Raw genomic sequence first — 20,876 nt, 5'->3', positions numbered from 1 at the left:
TAGCAGGGAGCTGGCCAAACACAGTTTTTTTTTTTCATCCAGCCTGGCTGTCAGAATACATGACTCTGATTAGATGCAGCCGCTGTATTATTGAGAATTATCAGCCAGCTCATTCGATTTTTCAATAAAAGAATGTCGTGCAGAGGGCTGGCAGCGGGACACTCAGAGAGCGAATTTTGTCGTGTTTCCAAAGATCCAGCTGAAATTTGCATGGAGTATGGCCAGCTATAGACCTTGAGAAAGAGTGAGATGAGGACACAGTTGAAGACAAGTTGTGTTCAGGGGTGACCAAAACATAACATTAAAACCAGAGCTGGAAGCAAACTGTAGTCAAAAATCACAAGATCAAGGCATGCAAACTTCAAGCAAAGTCATCAGCTAGGATCAGTCTGGGAACTAACAGTGTGATACCTATGAGATGGCTGTCAACCTAAGGTCCTGTTCACACTGGCATTGAAGGCAGGAGTCTGAGGCAGGCTTTTAACGCTGCTCTAACTCCAATTGGTAATATGGACAGCACACAAAGCATGAAGCGTTAGCGTTGCCTTCAAAATTGAAGAGTCACGTTGAGTTTGAAGGAGCTGAAACATATCAACTCCTTCCGTCCAAGTCTATGGTAACACGTGCGTTGTGTTTGCAGCTCGTTAATAACATTACAGTGATAATAGATGTTTGTGGAGCGGTTTTAACATGCCTTTAACGTGCATCAAACACACCAATAACGTGCATAGGGAGTTTGGGGGAGCGTTTTTTAATTTTCGTTAATTGCAAGTCAAACGCACCTATTAACGTACATTAATCATATATGGGCGTTTGTGAAGAGTTAGCATTCAAGTGTCAAGTGTGAACAAGCCCTAGGGCCAGTTCACACTACAAAAACACACTCCAGATGCATTACAGATACGTTTTTTGCTTACAGCTCACATCACACTCCATTCTGGTGCAGTTTTGATGCAGTTTGCTGTGTTCCAGTATGGTTCTATGCAGAAAAAATGCAGCATGTTCTACTATTTTTTTTTTTCTGCTCTGGAAACTGACTGGAACTGACTGGTGTGAACTAGGGCCATTGAAATACATGGAAAACACTGTGCATGCATTTTTTAAAAAAAGAGCACTGAACTGCATCTAGTGTGAACTAGCCCTAACCCTAGGTTCACATCTATGCAGGTTGCGTTTGAGCCGTTTCTGCATTGCGTGTTTGACATGTTTTTTTTTCAGCGTTTTCATTTTTTTAATTTTTCTTGTTGCTAGGCAGATTTAAAACACAAAAAGCATCTAAAACGTGGAAAAAACACATAAAAAAATGCATTAAAAATGCTTTTCTGCAGCATTTCTATTGAAGTCTATAGAACCAAAAACACAACCTTTTGTGTTAAAAAAAGTCCCTGACCCTTTCCAAAAAACACACCGGGTGAAACGCACAGGTGTGAACATGTCCTATAGGAAATCACTGTACTGCATTTCTGCAAAACGCTGCAGAAAACGCTTAGGTGTGAACCTAGGGTAAAAGTGGGAGAAGCTGCCATTAAAGGAAATCCACAGTGTTTAATGCAGTTTCTACTTAATAAAGCTGATTACTCACTGAGACATATTCCTTTATTCCTGTGAACCTGGGTGATGACCCACTGAGACATATTCCTTTATTCCTGTGAACCTGGGTGATGACCCACTGAGACATATTCCTTTATTCCTGTGAACCTGGGTGATGACCCACTGAGACATATTCCTTTATTCCTGTGAACCTGGGTGATGACCCACTGAGACATATTCCTTTGTTCCTGTGAACCTGGGTGATGAAACACTGAGACATATTCCTTTGTTCCTGTGAACCTGGGTGATGAAACACTGAGACATATTCCTTTGTTCCTGTGAACCTGGGTGATGACCCACTGAGACATATTCCTTTGTTCCTGTGAACCTGGGTGCCTTTGCTATCTAACCGGTTTTTCAGCTAATCACCTTTAAACCCCTAGATGTCAGACTGCAAAATGGGCAACTTTCCAGCTGTATGGCAATCGAACTACATTCACACTTAAGTCCTCATGCACACTTGACGTTTTTACAGCGGCTGTTTTTGACTTTTGATGGTTTTTTTCTACAGCCAGTAAACCCCCCAGCATGTTATCCTATGTATCCATGCACACATAGATTGTAATCAGTTTTTTTGCAGGGGCGTTTTTTGACTGGAAGAAAAACCCCAGAACTAGTGGGTTTCAAGAGGAGTTTTTTTAGCTGTAAAAACGCTCTAAAGCTGAAAAACGATGAAAAATGCTAATGCAAAAACACTAAAAAAAAATCGGAAAAACTCACATTTTTAATGTGGCTTTACACAGCTAACGTTACCAGTGTTATCAAAACATCCAGTGTGCATGAGGACTAAGGGTTAGTTCACCTTTACCAAAAGAAACTGCTTCTGTGGTTAAAGAGTAACTCCACTTTTATTGCAAAAAACCCCCCAAACATTCCCCTTTGGGTGATCTACATACATTGCAAAGATTTTAACAAACTTTGTTGCAGATTCCTACCTTTTGTTATTCTGAAAAAAGGAGCTATTTGTCTGTCTGCCCATGTGCAAAGTGAATCTAATGAGAGTGGATTCATAATTGTCAATCAGCTGCTGCATCTTCAAGGCTCTAATGGGGAAAATTGCAGGACCTGCGTGATTTCCTATTGGGAGTAATGACATTTTTGTTGCAGGGGATGCCTGAAATCTGACTTGTAGCTAATGCAGGCCATACAAGGGTTGCTACAATGTTGATGAAGTGCTACGCGTATACAACAATCAAAAAGTATATCCACAATCCTATATATCTACATATATAAATAGATCACTAAAAAAGTTTTAAAATAGGCAAACCATGCATGTAAATTAAATATAATTTTCTGGATGGTGCTTCTAGATCCGCAATGGGCAAACTACGGCCCGGCGGACCTTTTAATCCGGCCCGCGGAGCTAGGCTCCTCTCACAGTCCGCCCTGAAGACCGGTGTAGCATGAAAATCTGTCTCCTATGAGGATCTGTCCCCCTCGACGTATCTGTGCATGTGCCGGAGATCGCTGATCGGCTGCTAATGCCTGAAACTGGCACATGCGCAGATACGTCGAGGGGGACAGACGAGGGATCCTCATAGGAGACAGATTTTCATGCTACACTGGAACGGCGCGGGAACATGGCGGGAGGAAGGCGCGGAGCAAAGGTAAGTGAATTGACACAGGGGGGACTTGGGGACTTAATATGGGGGATGAATTAATATGGGGAATGAATTACTATAGGGGGATGAATTACTATATGGGGGATGAATTACTATGGGGGATGAATTACTATATGGGGGATGAATTACTATGGGGGATGAATTACTATGGGGGATGAATTACTATGGGGGATGAATTACTATATGGGGGATGAATTACTATGGGGGATGAATTACTATATGGGGGATGAATTACTATATGGCGGATGAATTACTATGGCGGATGAATTACTATATGGGGGATGAATTACTATATGGGGGATGAATTACTATGGGGGATGAATTACTATATGGGGGATGAATTACTATGGAGGATGAATTACTATATGGGGGATGAATTACTACGGGGGATGAATTACTATATGGGGGATGAATTACTATGCTTACTATGGGGGAATATTACTATACTTACTATGGATGACACATACACATCATTCATCTACTCTTGGTCTGGCCCCCGGGTCCAATATATGAACCCATTGCGGCCCTCAAGTCAAAAAGTTTGCCCACCCCTGTTCTAGATCATGTTTATAATATAGGATATCCGGTGATAAAGTGCAAAAAGATCAATCAATGAATGACCTATAAATGTTGTGCCAAAAAAGGGGACCCTCAACAGGGTAAAAACAGATAAAGGGATATAATATCACACTCTATTGTAAAGTGACAAGTGCTCAGGCTGCAAACACAAAAAGTATATGCATCTATACAGCAAAGTGATAAATCAAAAGTCCACAAATATGTGCAAAAATAGTGCATTGATGTGCAAAATAAGGCAATAGTAGTGCTTCAATTTTCCACTCCAAACATGATGCGTGCTTGTGTGACACACGTGTGTATCACTATCCCAAAATGGCTAGAGTGCCTCCTTACGGCGACCCCAAGGGACCACAACACTTTTAAGCAATAAATTGCGCCACAGCACTGGGGATCACAGGTAGCCAGTTACCTTTTGATTTATCACTTTGCTGTATAGATGCATATACTTTTTGTGTTTGCAGCCTGAGCACTTGTCACTTTACAATAGAGTGTGATATTATATCCCTTTATCTGTTTTTACCCTGTTGAGGGTCCCCTTTTTTGGCACAACATTTATAGGTCATTCATTGATCTTTTTGCACTTTATCACCGGATATCCTTTATTATAAGCATGATCTAGAACAGCAATGGGCAAACTACGGCCCGGCGGACCTTTTAATCCGGCCCGCGGAGCTAGGCTCCCGCTAGGCTCCTCCCACAGTCCGCCCTGAAGACCGGTGTAGCATGAAAATCTGTCTCCTATGAGGATCTGTCCCCCTCGACGTATCTGCGCATGTTCCGGAGATCGCCGATCGGCTGCTAATGCCTGAAACTGGCACATGCGCAGATACGTCGAGGGGGACAGATGCTCATAGGAGACAGATTTTCATGCTACACCGGAACGGCGCGGGAACACGGCGGGAGGAACGCGCGGAGCAAAGGTAAGTGAATTGACACAGGGGGGACTTGGGGACTTAATATGGGGGATGAATTAATATGGGGAATGAATTACTATAGGGGGGATGAATTACTATATGGGGGAAGAATTACTATGGGGGATGAATTACTATATGGGGGATGAATTACTATATGGGGGATGGATTACTATGGGGGATGAATTACTATATGTGGGATGAATTACTATATGGGGGATGAATTACTATGGGGGATGAATTACTATATGGGGGATGAATTACTATGGGGGATGAATTACTATATGGGGGATGAATTACTATGGCGGATGAATTACTATATGGGGGATGAATTACTATATGGGGGATGAATTACTATGGGGGATGAATTACTATATGGGGGATTAATTACTATGCTTACTATGGGGGAATATTACTATACTTACTATGGATGACACATACACATCATTCATCTACTCTTGGTCTGGCCCCCGGGTCCAATATATGAACCCATTGCGGCCCTCATGTCAAAATGTTTGCCCACCCCGGATCTAGAAGCACCATCCAGAAAATTATATTTCATTTACATGCATGGTTTGCCTATTTTAAAACTTTTTTAGTGATCTATTTATATATGTAGATATATAGGATTGTGGATATACTTGTTGATTGTTGTATATGCGTAGCGATTCACCAACATTGTAGTATATTGTGTATCCTCAGGTATAAGGTAATAGGTTATAGCAGCTTGCATTTATTATTACTGTTTATATCACTACCAGTGGAGCGCAGGGGGATTATTACTTTTATTTGTAGTGCCATACAAGGGTTGAATTCCAAACAAATTTTCTTTAGAAAGTCAGAAATTTCATCCATTTTGTAATCCGATGGTGCCACTATTGATTTTGAAATTTAACCAACCAAGCCTTCAGTTTCACTTCAAGTTGCTACAGAAAACAGTTTTTGTGGCCAAAAATTTTCTCTTCTTTCCAGGTCACAGCTCATGCTCATTTCTTTTTCGTTTACATTTCTCGCACAATTCTCCTATCATTGATTTAAAATTTGTTCGTTTTTCAAAAAATTTCCAACATGATCACTCAGATTTGATGGTCACACGTAAATCGGACATTTTTATGACCCACTAATGGTGTGAAATTCAAGCGAAAATTCTTATAGATTTTCGAAAGAAAATTCTTTCGGAATTCGACCATATATGGCTGGCTTTAGTGCAGACCTCTGAGAAAATCAGTGAGCCAATGACACAAGCAGGAAATTATGTTTTTGGGGGGGCGTTCTGTACACATTCTGTGTACAGAACACCTCCAGATAGCCATATTACATGCAGCACTGCAGCTTGAAAAGGAAAGGTAATTTTTAATAGCATTTAATTACAATATGACTTGTGTCACAATTATATATTGTATATAAATTTTTTTATTATTTACAATTTTTTTCCCTACGAAAGTAGAGCTACCCTTTGTCTTAGCAACATCCTGGCATCAAGGCAGGATGGGATAATGCCATCTGTTGGAGTTTTTTAGCCAGGCTTTGGGAGGTATGTAAATGGCCTACACTTATAGCTAGGGCATTATTTAACTTTGTTTAAAGCTGCACAGTTTCTACAGATGACCCTTACCTGCATAGGTAGTCTTTTGGTAAGAGTGATCTAGCCCTTTAAACATAGCTTAGTCAACCGATTTTAAAAGCTTTTGTTATGCACTTTTGTTGTGTGTGTTTTAGGAGTGATGTGCAATACAGGGGACAGGATCACAAGTTTCGGCCCCAGAGGTTGTTATTATAGGAGCACCTAAAAATTTGTGTCATTTCGCTGTTTTTTTTTTTTCAAGCTCTCCTGCTGAAGTTCACGGGGGCAAAAATGGCCAAATCTGCCTGAAAAAAAGCTCCTGAACTTTTCCAAATGACAGACGCTCAGGTGTGAATAGGCACCATTTAAAACAATGGGATTTTTATCGCTATGAACTTCAAATCACTTAGGTGGGCATGGAGCCTAAAGCCACGTTTATTATTATTATTATACAGGATTTATATAGCGCCAACAGTTTGCTCAGCGCTTTACAATATAACGGGAGACAATACAGCAACAATACAGTTCAATACAAAAGGGTTAGGAGGGTCCTGCTCCTTGGAGCTTACAATCTAACAGGGAAGGGCTGGTGGTACAAAAGGTAATAACTGTGGAGGATGGACTGATTTGAGGAATAGAAGATTCTGTTATTAGCCGAAGGCAGGATAGACTTTCCTGAAGAGATAGGTTTTCAGAGATCGCCTAAAAGTGGGCAGAGTAGGTGACAGTCGGATAGATTGGGGTAGAGAGTTCCAGGGGATGGGGGAGGCTCTGGAGAGAAGTCCTGGAGATGAGCATGGGAGGAGGAGACAAGGGAGCTAGAGAGTAAGAGGTTGTTGGAGAAGCGGAGAGTACAGTTTGGGTGATATTTGGAGTCAAGATTGGTGATGTAATTTAGGGCAGTGTATTAAATGGCTTTATATGTTATTGTTAACGTTTTGAATTTTATTCATTGGGCAATGGGAAGTCAGTGGAGGGATTGGCAGAGAGGGATGGCAGATATGGAATGGTTAGTAAGGTGGATGATTCTGGCAGCAGCATTCATGATGGATTGAAGAGGGGATAGCCTGTGATTAAGTAACCCAATGAGGAGGGAGTTACAATAGTCAAGACAAATTAGCAAATTAGTTTTTCTTGACACTGATTTACATACTGATTTTTTTTTAAAGCAAAGCGTAACATATTCCTAAAAAAAGAGTACAGTATCGCAAGGTGAATGAAATTCTGGTTCCCCAATCAGTAGTCTTGTACATCACTCAGGGCACGTAGCATCTTCCATAGCTGAAGTCCCAGGGCATTGACAGAACATTGTGTATTTTCATTTCCACTCTTGTTTTTTTCCCCCTCACAGCTTGTAAACCTCCAGTGTTTTGTGAACATTTTGTTTTTGTTCTACCTTACTTTGTTTCTGCATGTTTGGTATTATATGAAAACATTCAAAACAAATACAAAGGAAAAAAAATATTTTTGCGCTAACCAAAGCAGAACAAGTAATCCATGACCACCTCCTATATAAAGCATTCATAGGGCCAGGGTAGTATTTAAAGTTCATTTTGTTCTTGGCTTATGTTACCATTTTGTTTAAACTGCATCTCATTTCCAAACATGTAACAAGACTATATTATTAGGCTGCCTGGGTTAAATACACCAGTAACAGGACGGCACGGTCAAGAGCCTGAAGTGGTGTTTCTGCTTGTGTCCTGAGCTGTAGAGGGTCTTGAAACTTTTCCCAGCAGCACCTTTTTTTACCATAAAAATTACAGCACCTTTACATAGTAATGGCAATCTACAAACATATACTTGTATATAATTGTAGGCTTTTTATTCTCACAGGGGCCAGATGAATCCATTTCCCTTTACTTCTGGAACTCTGGGTCAGTCTCCTGGAACATATGAAAGGAATGTTGCAGGATGTATCTGTGAGGACCTGGTTGCATCACCAGTGCCTCACCCAACCAGGAAGTAGAAAAACAGTAACAAAATAAAAAACTAAATTTTTTTTAACTAAGGTATTGTACATACAATAAAAAAATATATACCATATCACGCTATGGTCTATTCAGATTCAGTAGGTATATCCCACATAAGCGGCCAGCACAATATTACAGGTTACAATCCATAAAAAATATATATATATACAGAAAGTGCAGCGATAAATTGAAACTTTCAAGAACATTATTAATATAACAAATAAGTCCAATCCAAAGCTTTTTGGATGTAGCAAAAAGTTCATCAGTCGAGGACCCAACAGAAATCCAACAGATTCCCAAGAAATCACCAAGACGAAAAATCCTTCACCAACACCAATCACACTGCCTCGTACCAGATGATATTGACCCCCAAAAAAGGAAAGGTCAATATGTGCTGTGTGCTTCTTGGAAGTGAGGAATGGACTTGTAAACAATCCTTAAGGTTCCTGGTCTTCAATACAGAGTTTTTTTGGATGGACCCAAGTATTATCCTTGTAAAGGACAATCCAATTTAGAAGGAAAAAAGGAATCCTCATAGTGCAGTAATTTTCAAATTTTTAATGTCTCAAATGCAGTAAAACACATACATCATATAGTAATTAAAACAGCATGTCACCATATCCAAAATGCAATTTGTTTCCAACCATTAAGATGGCCACCACGTTCCAGTGTTTCGTCATCAATGACGTTGTCAGGGGCGCCCCTGACAACGTCATTGATGACAAAATGCATAGGGAGGAGCCAGAGCATGTGACATCACCACGCACCAGATCATGGCGGCCATCTTAATGGTTGGAAACAAATCGCAATTTGGATATAGAGACAAGCTGTTTTAATTGCTATATGATGTACGTGTTTTACTGTATTTGAGGCATTAAACATTTGAAAATTACTGCACTATGAGGATTCCTTTTTTCTTCTAAACTGGATTGTCCTCTATGAGGATAATACTTACTTAGGTCCATCCAAAAAAAACTCTGTATTGAAGACCAGGATCCTTAAGGATTGTTTACAAGTCCATTCCTCACTTCCAAGAAGCACACAGCATATATTGACTTTTCCTTTTTGGGGGTCAATATCTTCTGGTAAGAGGCAGTGTGATTGGTGTTGAAGGATTTTTCCTCTTGGTGATTTCTTGAGAATCTGTTGGATCCTCCATTGATTAACTTTTTTTCTACATATAAAAAGCTTTGGATTGGATTTTTTTGTTATATTAGTAATGTTCTTAAAAGTTTAAATTTAGGGCTGCACTTTCTGTATACATATTGTACATACAACAGTTTGATATCAGAGCAGAGCTGTATGCTGATGTTTTTTGTAAAGGGGGGGTGTTTGCACTAAAACTGTAAAGTGGCCGTAGACGGATCAAAATTTGGGCAGTTCAGCAGAATTGCTCGATTGATTTCAGTACAACCAGCATGATGGGTATTTTCCTTTGAGCACTGCTGAGAGTTATAGCAGCTGGCAGTGACCATTGCATTCTGATGACTGGGAAACCTCCTTCCATCAGAATACAATGGCTCCCCAAATTGCTTGATTTCTCCATCAACACTGAACGTATTGATGAGGAAATTGAGCAGTTCTTTCCTGAAACTTGTGATTGCAGGAAACAAAATTTCTGAATGTATGGCCTGCCAAATTTTAGTAAAACAAAATTAAAAATCAGCATAAGGGACATTACTAAATGGGATGTGTTCCCTCTGCTGCCATCTCTGGCATTAGCTGAAAACTTTCTCCTCCAACTCCCTTCCCACACCCCATCCCCTGAAATTTTCTGATGCGGTGGGAGTAAATAAATCTAATGGCCCTGTGACAGGCACTCAGAGAGCAGACTATGCCCATCCTAAGCTGTACTACAGTTTCTATGAATGAAACGTGATTTATGAAAGGAGGATGGGTGGATAATTAAGGCTGCATGCTTAAATTTATAGTTTATTCATAGATCGCGTTTCCTGTTTTATAAAGGGGACTGAAGCACATGCATACAGCTGAATTCACAATGAAATATATAAATGTGAGGTGGAGTATCTGCCAAAGGTTTTGTAATTTTGTTAAGCTAGTCTACAGACCCAGGCACACCTGAAAGACCTGGAGCCCCCTGCAGACCCAATACCAGTTATCTAGCATAGCTTGGTCAAGGACCCACCCAATCTGTAGCTGGATAATGATGGTGCAATAACACATTGATGAATTCTTTCCTCCATAGATGGATCAGAATTTGGCCAGTTCAGCCAAATATCAATCCATCTAAGGCCATTCCTGCTCTAGAGCAGTTGAGCTAAGGACCTACTCTCTCAAACAGGCTAGTTGGAAAACTTGCTTCGGTCAGCACGTTCTGAAAGTTGAGGAGCCTCGCTGTCAATATACAATAACACGGTGGGCAGGATCCCCCTATCTACCTTGATCTTCCCTTGCAGGGTTCTAGGAGATAAAAGTAAACATTTCCCAAGATAAAAATAAAGGCTATTATTGCTAAAGCTAGCCCTACACACAGAAGCTGAACATTAGATTTATTCAGCCCTATACAGTGCAGATGGAGAAATCCCCCTGTTGGGCTCCACCAAGCCAGCTGCTGTCAGGATACCTGAACAGCAACTACATCTTTTTCCGCCTAGCTCCTTCAGTTTTTCTCTGGAAGGATGTTGGGCAGGAAAGGGCTGACAGGGCCACCCACTAAATGAATTTCTGCCTGTTTATCAGGAACCAGCAGAAATTCAGTGCCATACACATTACCACCTTCCAGCCAGGCTTATAGCAGATTGACGGCCGGGTGGAACACTCGCCGTTGTGACTGGATGTCATATGACGTCTTTGTCAAAACGAGCCGGTCGTGCAGCCACGGGGCTGCACAGCAGCGCGATCTGTCACCGGCTGTGCCCACGGGCCACAGCCGATGACATACCACTACACCAGCCCGTTACCAGTGTCATGTGACCAATCACAGCAGATCCCATGTCACTTGTATACAATGGATGGATTCCTGTCATGCCATCCATTGTATACAATTATGTTGTTAGCTGTGAATGGTCAAGGCAGTCACATGGTACAGACAGGGCCAATCAGAGCCCATCTGTATCATGTGATCAGTTTAGCCCAATCACAGCTAATCACAACAAAAGACTGAATGAATCAGTTTCATTCAGTAACAATGATTGCAAATATCAATGAAATACATTGCTTTTAAGCAATTGTGTTAAAAAAAATCCTGATCACTTGCCCAGAGTAGTTCAATGTTACTATGGCAACATTGTATTGCTTTGGTCACAGTGTGCTGAAAAATAAAATAGTAAAAAAAAAGAAAAAAATGTAATTTTTAATGTAAAAAAAAAAATACAAATTCAATTATTATTATTATTATTTTTTTTCACCAAAGAAAATGTAGCAGAATAAATGTTTACCTAAATTTATAAAGAAATGTTATTTTCAAAATTTTATAACAGAAACGAAGAAAAAAGCATTTTTTTTCAACACTTTCAGGCGTTTTTTGTTTTATTTAGCGAAAAATAAAAAACTCAGTGGTGATTAACCACAAGCCTACAGGACACTTATACCCCCTTCCTGCACAGGCCAATTTCCAGCTTTCAGCGCTGTCGCACTTTGAATGGCAATTGCGCGGTCATGCAACACTGTACCCATATAACATTTTTATAATTTTTTTTGTGACAGATAGAGCTTTATTTTGGTGGTATTTAATCACCTCTGGGTTTTTTTATTTTTTCTTAAACAAACCAAAAACCACTGAAATTTAAAAAAAAACAAACGTTTTTTCTTAGTTTTTGTTATAAAATTTTGTAAATAAGTGATTTTTCTCCTTCACTGATGTGCGCTAATGAGGCTGCAGTGATGGGCACTGATGAGGAGGCACTGGTAGGTGGCACTGATAGGCAGCACTGAAAGGCAGCTCAGATGGGCACTGATATGTGGCATTGATGTGGCACTGCTGGGGCTACACTGATCATCAGGGCACACTGATCATCAGTGCCCTGATGATCAGTGTACATGTCCCCTCCGCGGAAAGCAGATTACTGGCTCTCCTCTGTCAGTGTGACAGCTTGAGAGGAGAGAAATGACGATAACCGGCATTTCCCTGTTTACACGTGATCAGCTGTGATTGGACACAGCTGATCACATGACCAAACCGACATCTTCGGCTCTTTCCGTGATTGGTGATCCGCTGTGTCTGAGGGACACAGCGCACCACCGATCGCCGTGCTGCGTGCTCCCTGAGCCGCGCATGTGCGGTGAGAATGGGAGGACGTCATATGACATCCTCCCAGAAAGAGAGAACCACCTTGCGTCCATTATATTACTATATGGCGGGCGGGAGGTGGTTAAATACCACCAAAAGAAAACTCTATTTGTGTGAACAAAATGATAAAAATGTCATATGGGTACAGTATTGCATGACCAAAAGGTCAAGGTTTGGTTGATTCAGCACAATTAGACCAACATTTAAGCTGTGTATGGCCTAAGTTGCCCAACTGTTATACTCTTACTCCAATACTTTATAAGTCTGTAATTCAGAATGAGCGGATACATATCTGAAAAATTAGAGCAACATCAAAAGTCCTGATCCACAGACTATTTTCTGGGCTAGTGATACAAGCACACACCTTAAGTATTGAAAGCAGAAAGTCAGCATGACAGCTTCCATATTCCTTTCAGCCATTGGGGTTGATTTACTAAACCTGGTGCAGCTGTACATGGTAGCCAATCAGCTTCTAACTTCAACTTGTTCAGTTAAGCTTTGACAATAAAACCTGGAAGCTGATTGGTTTCTATGCATAGCTGCACCAGATTTTGCACTCTCCAACTTTAGTAAAATCAACCCCATTGTTCCCTTGTCAGGGGACTGACTTTGTTGGTATCTAGCCAAAATAAATATCAGTTTAGGGTTGGCCTTTCTGTCCATTATAAACAATGTACTGTATATAATAATATCAGCATCTAACACTTGTATAATTTCTGCAGCAAATGCAGAGGAGTGTTCCATGTGGCTCTGTAGCTGCATTATTCTGTCCCCAGGTTACACTGTGTAGAAGAAAGGCTCTTTGATGTGGATGATAGTTGCAAACTACTCCATTGCCATACCTGACAGCCAGAATCTCAGTGAAGGAAGGTCACTCCGCGAATCTCTTGCAGTGTTATATATTTCAGGAAATAATAAGCAGTATGTGTAATATCTGCAGTACATGTGATGGGACCTTTGCTCATGTAGGTTAAATATAGACTAAGTAGCACACGGGAGCTCAAAAAAAGCAATATATGGCTCAGCTTAGGTCATTCAACTCACACACTAAACAAGAATCAGAATACGTCTAGATACAATGTGAACATTTTAGGGACTGTTAAACTGATAATTACATGAGGAAAGGGGTTACAACAGTCCCCAGACACAGGAGGTCGTGAGGCCCAAATGTCACTGATCGACTTATTTTTACCAGCTTTGCGTTCCCAGCACACACTGAACATATCAGATCAGCACACACATTTTTTTCCTGTATCATTATCTGTCCTCTGAGTCTCCATTTGGTTTAGTGAAGAACAGGAAGCAATCCTCTACTAGAGAACATGAATGAAGGATTCTGCTATGCAATAATTGTATCATTAAAAGACCCTGGACTCTTGGACATTTGTTTGGTGTTGTCATTGGATTGTAATGTAAGTGGATTCTCAGCTCCTGGCCCTTTTCCTGTTCCTGAGAGTAGAACTGCCAAACCAGTGCCAGTGTGCCTAATGACAATTTCAGTGACCCTTAGAAAATCTGAATCCAGCACCCAGTGAAGGTGACAGTGTGCAATACCAAGACGCCCAAGTAAGGGTACATTCCTGATCACCTAAGTGAGGTATTTCATGACACTGCTCCAGCTAACATTTTAATGTTTTTGTTCTATGGCAAACACAATGGCAGCCCTTGTGGGACAAGATTATTAAAGCAGAACAACATGCAAAAACTTCTTTACATGTCCTTGTTGTTGATTTCCTTCCTTCACTGAATATGGTATCCACCTCCTGGTTCACTCAGTTACTCTGACACAGCCTATTTATTTTCAAATCAAACCGTTAATTCTCTTTGGTTTCCTTTTTGTAAGACCAGTGGCTGCTATGCCTCCTATTCCCCCAGACACTGCTCTTGATACATCCCATCTGGAGTTCTTTCTCCAGGAAGCAGTGATGTAATTCAGCCCCACCTGCAGTGGTAGGCAGACTGAGACAGTCTGACACATTCAACATGCAAAGACCTAGTGTACCCGCCCACAATTACTACAATTCCCTGTGGTTGATGGGAACCGTAGTTTCCTTTTACTGCAGAGAGAGAAAGTTGATGTAATCCTTGTTATCTCCTTGGCAGAGCAGATGCTGTTACCTTTTGAGTAACAGAGATGAGGTCATGAAAATGCAATTAAACTTTTCTTCTAAATGGTAAGGATTTTCAAAATGTTATTAATGGTTTAGTGTTTTGTGGAGCGGGGTGTACGAATGGCTTTTTTTAAATTTTTCTGCCTATCCCAGAGTTCTTCAGTAAAGTGGAACTTCACACTCAGTCAACATGTACTATTTTTAATCCTTATCGTGGTAGCATTAGTAAATGGATAGGAAAAGATATTATATTTACATGTTTTTTTTTTTTTTTTACATTTCTTCAGTTACTTTCTGGTTTTCACGCCTAGTCAAATGATGTCATACATCCCAGGAGTCTTCAAGAGGGGAGGGAGTATTCTCAGCTCCTTCAATGACTGAGCTAGGGGCAGATGGATTCCAGAAAGTAAATGCTATATGAATCATCTGCCCTTACTCAAGATGGCCACTGCCAGAAATGCCAGGGTGCATTTTTCAAAATGATTTCTCAGCATAATAAAGCATGGAGTCACGGATGGGTGGGGGAGTTTGCTCTGAGTATTGACAATGCATTAAATAGCATTTTTTGTTTGTGGTGCTCAGATGCAGTTCCACTTGAAGACGACCAAAATTATTACCTGGAGTAAAAGTGATATTTCATGCATCTTCCATCCAACTAACTAAAAAGTGGAATTCTGACTTGTACATCTAACTGGCCTTAAAACTGCTCCCTCCCCTCTCCTAACAACTAAGCTAACTAACCTCTGCAAGATAGATAGATATCTATATATATTTATTTATCTCATTTCATAGTCATGTGTTTTCAGTTCCCCTGCGTCATCCAGCGTTGCTTCTTGGGAGAGGAGGGTGAGCAGACAACAGAGAGGCCATTGAAGCCTATGGGTGGTGTCACTACTCCAGGCTTTACTATGCTTTTGGAGTACTCTCTCCCCCCTGTGGGCACTGCTGGCTGGCACAGGGTTCATGTGACCGGACCGGCCTGAAAATAGGTAAATGTATACATCTTTTTTACACAGATCAGTTAGCAGGTGGGGGTGGGGGCAGTTTTAAGGCAAGTTAAGTGTATTACCACAATTCAATGTAAAATAAAACGGTTACAAACTTACCTTGCAAATCTAAATTATGCATATAATAACATTTTGTACTCTTTTGAAAATTAACAAGATAGACTAAACAAAATCAGCTCCTCCAACTTCTTTGCTGATTGTTCTGGCAAGACGTTTTCACTGAAAGTAACATCTCCTTATGCGTTCCTTCCATCAAATGCTCTATTTGAGTTGCCCAGGTATGTAATTTATTTTAAAATGATTTGCAAGTTTTTCATTTTGTGTGCATGAAAAAAAAACCTGTCAGGTTTAGACGGTGGTCTATGCCCTAAAGCTGGTCATACACTATCTGACTTTATATCTACCTAAAGCGTTTTGTTGAATCTAAAGGAGATTGTACAGGGTTTGTAAAGGAGATTAGTATACTATACAGTTTGATTGTACAAAGAGGACATAAAAAGAAAACATAGTACCCATGAGAATATTCCAAAAGTCACTTTCGTTTTACAAAAGGCTCTGTTTAGTGACAAAATAGTTAAAGTGTTCCTGTACCCAATGAGTGCAAAATAGGACTCTACTGCCAATGAAAGAGAGTGGGTTTTAATTAAAATGTAACTGTTTAGCAGCCAGAGATGAAATTTCTTTTATTTTTTAACAAATTTCCATATACAAATACTGTTGAATATCTTTGGTTCTGCTATGTAGTAAGGAAAGGACTTTTAAAGCACACTTTAGGTAACCTAAAGCTGGCCATACACTGTGCGAATTTCAGCTGCTTCCTGATAAAGCAGCCAAATTTTGCTCTGTCGGTGGTGCTGTTTGCCCCCTTCTGCCAAACGTTGAAGGAGCCAGTTGAAAAACTGATGCGTGAACAGCAGCTGCATGCAAAAGAGATGAAGCCGCTGTTTGAGCATTGAAACAATCACTGTCACTAGCTGTCAAAATACAATAACCTGGCATGAGGTCAATACATCCGTGTACAATGTGTAAATATGCTGTAAACTTGATTGTATGCAATTCCTGATGGGAAATTATTGTATTGTAGCATCATTATACCAGTAATTTACCCTGAAGAAGGAACTCCATTCCGAAACATGTTGGGAATTATGGGAAGATTTTATTATTGCCAAGCAAGCCATGTATCTAAATTGTTGTATTTCTAAATTGGGTCTATGCTGGCTCAATTATTTGGTGTATCGTATTTTACCTTTGTCCCATTGGCCATTTTTTGGGAAATAATAATAAAGATTGATTACTTGTTTTTTAATATATTTCATGTTTCATATCTTCTGCTTCTAAAGTCTCCTGGAGAATCCTTTGACCTTTTGGTCGCCTTTCTTTTGTAACCTGGCATGAGGGATTCTTCCATCTGCACTGCAGCACAGATGGAGGAATCTGTTAAATTATTTTTCGTTTATCAGTGTATGGCTAGCTAGTCCCTAAATTTCTACCTTTCTTCGCCCTCTTCCACTTAATAAACATGTTCTATCATTTAAGCCGTTCCACAAACTGTGTAATGCTTCCCTATAAGCAGCTAGCCAAACCCAAACACATTCCTATTGGAAAAACATTGCTGTTCAAGGGTTGGATCTGTTTGCAGATGGGGCCCACTGGGTGGCCAGCTGTGTCTGAATGTCATCCTTTTGCAGTAGTGGTGTTTCTCATGGCACTTCAGACCTTGTCACCTGAGAGGTGTCTGCACTAGCTGATAGGCAAATATGACACAGCATTTTGTTGGCTTAGGTGATAGGATAGCAAGAGGATATAAAACAACAGGTCAACATTAGACTTTAGGCACGCTTTAAAAAAACATACCAGAAGCCACTTAAAATGAGAAATTTCAAAAAAGAATAATGAATTTATAAAAAGTCTATTCCATGAGGAGGCATATTATTTTTCAGAAAAAAGAAGCTATATGCAGCTCCTAAGAGAATTAAAACTTTCTTGGCAGGCAGAACACAAAGTTCTTGGCCTTGGCTCTGAATAAAGCTGATTTTTGGGTTTGGATACATTCTTCTCTATATGTCCAGTGGTTATAGTCCTTTGTTAAAGTAAACATATTTAATTTTGCCTCCATATTTCTTATGGATAGAATCTCGAAGTTCTGGTTCCAGACGACTCACAGCCATAGAACTGTAAAAAGAACAAACAAAAAAAGGGTTAACAGAGACTAAATACTGCCAGACAGAGTCCGGACCAGGGGCGGACTGACAACTCATGGGGCCCCCGGGCAATAGGGGATCATGGGGCCCCTGTGTCCTTGACCAAACTCAAAAAAGCCTATGAAAAAAGGTACCAGGGGCATCTCATGGGGCCCCCTACTGACCCCGGGCCCTCGGGCAGTGCCCGAGTTTCCAAATGGTCAGTCCGCCCCTGGTCCGGACAAAATGCTATTCGCATGGTCGTCATGCTTATCCGATGGCTTTAATACCTTAATAACCAGTTACATGAAACGAACATGCAGATCAGACGTCTGATCTCCTGAATTCCTGTTTCAGGTCAGTGACTCAAACCACTTAAGCCAGAGACACCCCAACAACTAGCCTTCTTAACTATTTAGCTGCCACAGCCATTTTGTTTAAACATTTTTTGCAAAACATTCTCTATTTTTTTAAGCAGACCCTGTAGATTAAAATGTTGGCAGTTGCAATCTTTTATGTCACACAATATTTATTAAATCTATATTTTCAGTAAAATAAACTCAAAATACTTTTAGTGCACATAAACACAATAGTATACTCAATTTTTTTGGTAAAATAAAAAGGATGAGGTTGCATAAATACAAAAATATGGCAAGCCTCAAGCTGTGCAGGTCCATGAAATGGCTAAAAACAAAAGTACCCACAATTGGGAATGATGGTAATAAAAAGTAATGCTTAGGTGTGCAAGCACATTCCTAATCTGTGTGGTAAAATTGTAGTTTCTGTACATGTGGGCACCTAACATGTGCATTTGTGTTCATATGTGTGTTTATGTGAGGGTGGGGGGCTTTTAACCGCCTCCCGCCCGCTGTATATGGAAATGATGGACGGGCAGGGGCTCTTTTGTTCTGGGAAGACGTTATACCATTCTAGCTGTACATGCATGCCCCCGGCAAATTGGTGGTGCGCTGTTTCCCTAGGACACAGTGGATCAATGATCGTGATAAAGAGCTGATGACATAGGCTCTACCATGTGATGAGCTGTGTCCAATCACAGCTGATCACATGTAAACAGGAAATGCCAGTTATCGGCAGTTCTCTCCTCATGCTGACAGCGTGTGAGGAGAGCCGGTAAACAGCATTCCTCGGAGGGGACAACTACACTGGTGATCAGAGCACTGATCATCAGTGCCCTGATCATCAATGCAGCCCCATCAGTGCTGTCTTTCAGTGCCCATCATTACCACTGATCAGTGACCATCAATGCCACATATCAGTGCCCATCACAGCTACCTTTCAGTGCCCATCTGTCAATGCCCATCAGTACCACCTATCAGTGCCTCCTCATCAGTGCAGTCTATCAGTACCACCTAATAGTGCCTATCAGTGCCACATATCAATGTCCATCAGTGCTGCCTTTCAGTGTACATCAGTGATGCCTATCAGTGCAGTCTATCAGTACTCATCAGTGCCGCGTATCTGTGCCACTCAGTGCTTTGAGTGCCCATCTGTGCCACCTTACAGTGCCAGTCAGTGCCCATCAATGATGCCTGTCAGTACCCATCAGTTCCACCTATCAGTGCCCATCAGTGTCACCTATCAGTGCAGCCTCATCAAACACACATCAGTGGAGGATAAAAATTACTTATTTACAAAATTTTATAACAGAAACTAAGAAAAACTTTTTATTTAAAAATTTTTGTCTTTTTTAGTTTGTTTAGCAAAGAATAGAAAACCCCAGTGTTGATTAAATTCTATCTAAAGCTCGGACTAAAAAATAATTCTAAACATTTGGTTTGGGTACAATGTTGATTGACTGCGCAATTGTCATTCAACATGCGACAGCACTGAAAGCTGAAAATTGGCCTGGGCAGGAAGGGGGTGAAAGTGCAAGGCAAGTGGTTCAAATGTTTTTGGGATGTTTACTCATTTTGTTAAGCCTTTTTTTTTTTTCTACTTTACTTTATTGTTTTCACATAGGGGCTGACATACCTGCTATGTTATAGAATAGTGCAGGTTACAGGTTTTCTTTAAAGAGATATCAGGGGTCTTTTAGACTCCCAATGTCACTTCTATACTGTGTTGAAGCTGACTGAGAACACATCAGCATGTAGGAGTGATTGATTGGCATTAAAGTGCCCCTGAATAACTTCAACAAGACAGCTGGCGGCCTGGAAAAGAACATGTAAAACAACCAACAAAAGAGGAGCATAGCCACTTCTATTTCAACAAAATGAAAAGAAAAAAAAAGTGTTACCATTGTTGTGGAAACAATGAACAGGCCACAGGAACCATGAACAGCAAACTGTAGAAAGAGAAAATAGAATTATAGAGATGGTCAAGACATCAGTAAAAAATCCAAAATAGTAAAAAGTTAGCATCAAGGTGTAAGGGTTAAAGCCAAACTCAACCACTTTGTAAAATGTGCTTGATTTCAAGGGGTTACAGGTAAAACTCAAAAAATTAGAATATGGTGCAAAAGTTAATTTACTTCAGTAATGCAACTTAAAAGATGAAACTAATATATGAGACTTATTACAGGCAAAGCAAGATAGTTCAAGCTGTGATTTGTCATAACTGTGATGATTATGGCTTACAGCTCATGAAAACCCCAAATCCACAATCTCAGAAAAATAGAATATTGTGAAAAGGTGCAATATTCTCGGCTCAAAGTGTCCCACTCTAATCAGCTAATTAAGCAATAACACCTGCAAAGGGTTCCTGAGCCTTTAAATGGTCTCTCAGTCTGGTTCAGTAGGAATCACAATCATGGGAAAGACTGCTGACCTGACAGTTGTGCAGAAATCCATCATTGACACCCTCCATAAGGAGGGAAAGCCTCAAAAGGTAATTGCAAAAGAAGTTGGATGTTCCCAAAGTGCTGTATCAAAGCCCATTAATAGAAAGATATGTGGAAGGGAAAAGTGTGGAAGAAAAAGGTGCACAAGCAGCAGGGATGACCGCAGCCTGGAGAGGATTGTCAGGAAAAGGCCATTCAAAAGTGTTGGGGACTTTTACAAGGAGTGGACTGAGGCTGGAGTCAGTGCATCAAGAGCCACCACACACAGACGGATCCTGGACATGGGCTTCAAA

The 20,876-nt window shown here is 40.5% G+C and overlaps 1 protein-coding gene across 1 annotated transcript in view; it reads right to left on the bottom strand.

The window, feature by feature from the left end:
* Positions 1-16,220: 16,220 nt before the first annotated feature.
* The window catches only part of SFXN2 (sideroflexin 2), a 93,082-nt gene continuing 88,426 nt past the window's right edge, over positions 16,221-20,876 (bottom strand). Inside the window, exons 11-12 of the mRNA XM_089683306.1 lie at positions 20,041-20,088; positions 16,221-17,775 (exon numbers count right to left, since the gene is read on the bottom strand). Coding sequence (XP_089539432.1) covers positions 17,676-17,775; positions 20,041-20,088 — 148 coding nt within the window. The 3' untranslated portion in view covers positions 16,221-17,675. The remainder of the gene's footprint in view (positions 17,776-20,040; positions 20,089-20,876) is intronic.

Source organism: Staurois parvus, unplaced genomic scaffold (genome assembly GCF_062004578.1).
Source record: "Staurois parvus isolate SC_StPar_1 unplaced genomic scaffold, SC_StPar_1.0 ptg000303l, whole genome shotgun sequence".
In the NCBI taxonomy this organism is placed as follows: Eukaryota; Metazoa; Chordata; class Amphibia; order Anura; family Ranidae; genus Staurois; species Staurois parvus.
The sequence above is the reverse complement of the archived record's forward strand: the minus strand, read 5'-3'. Positions and strand labels throughout refer to the sequence as shown.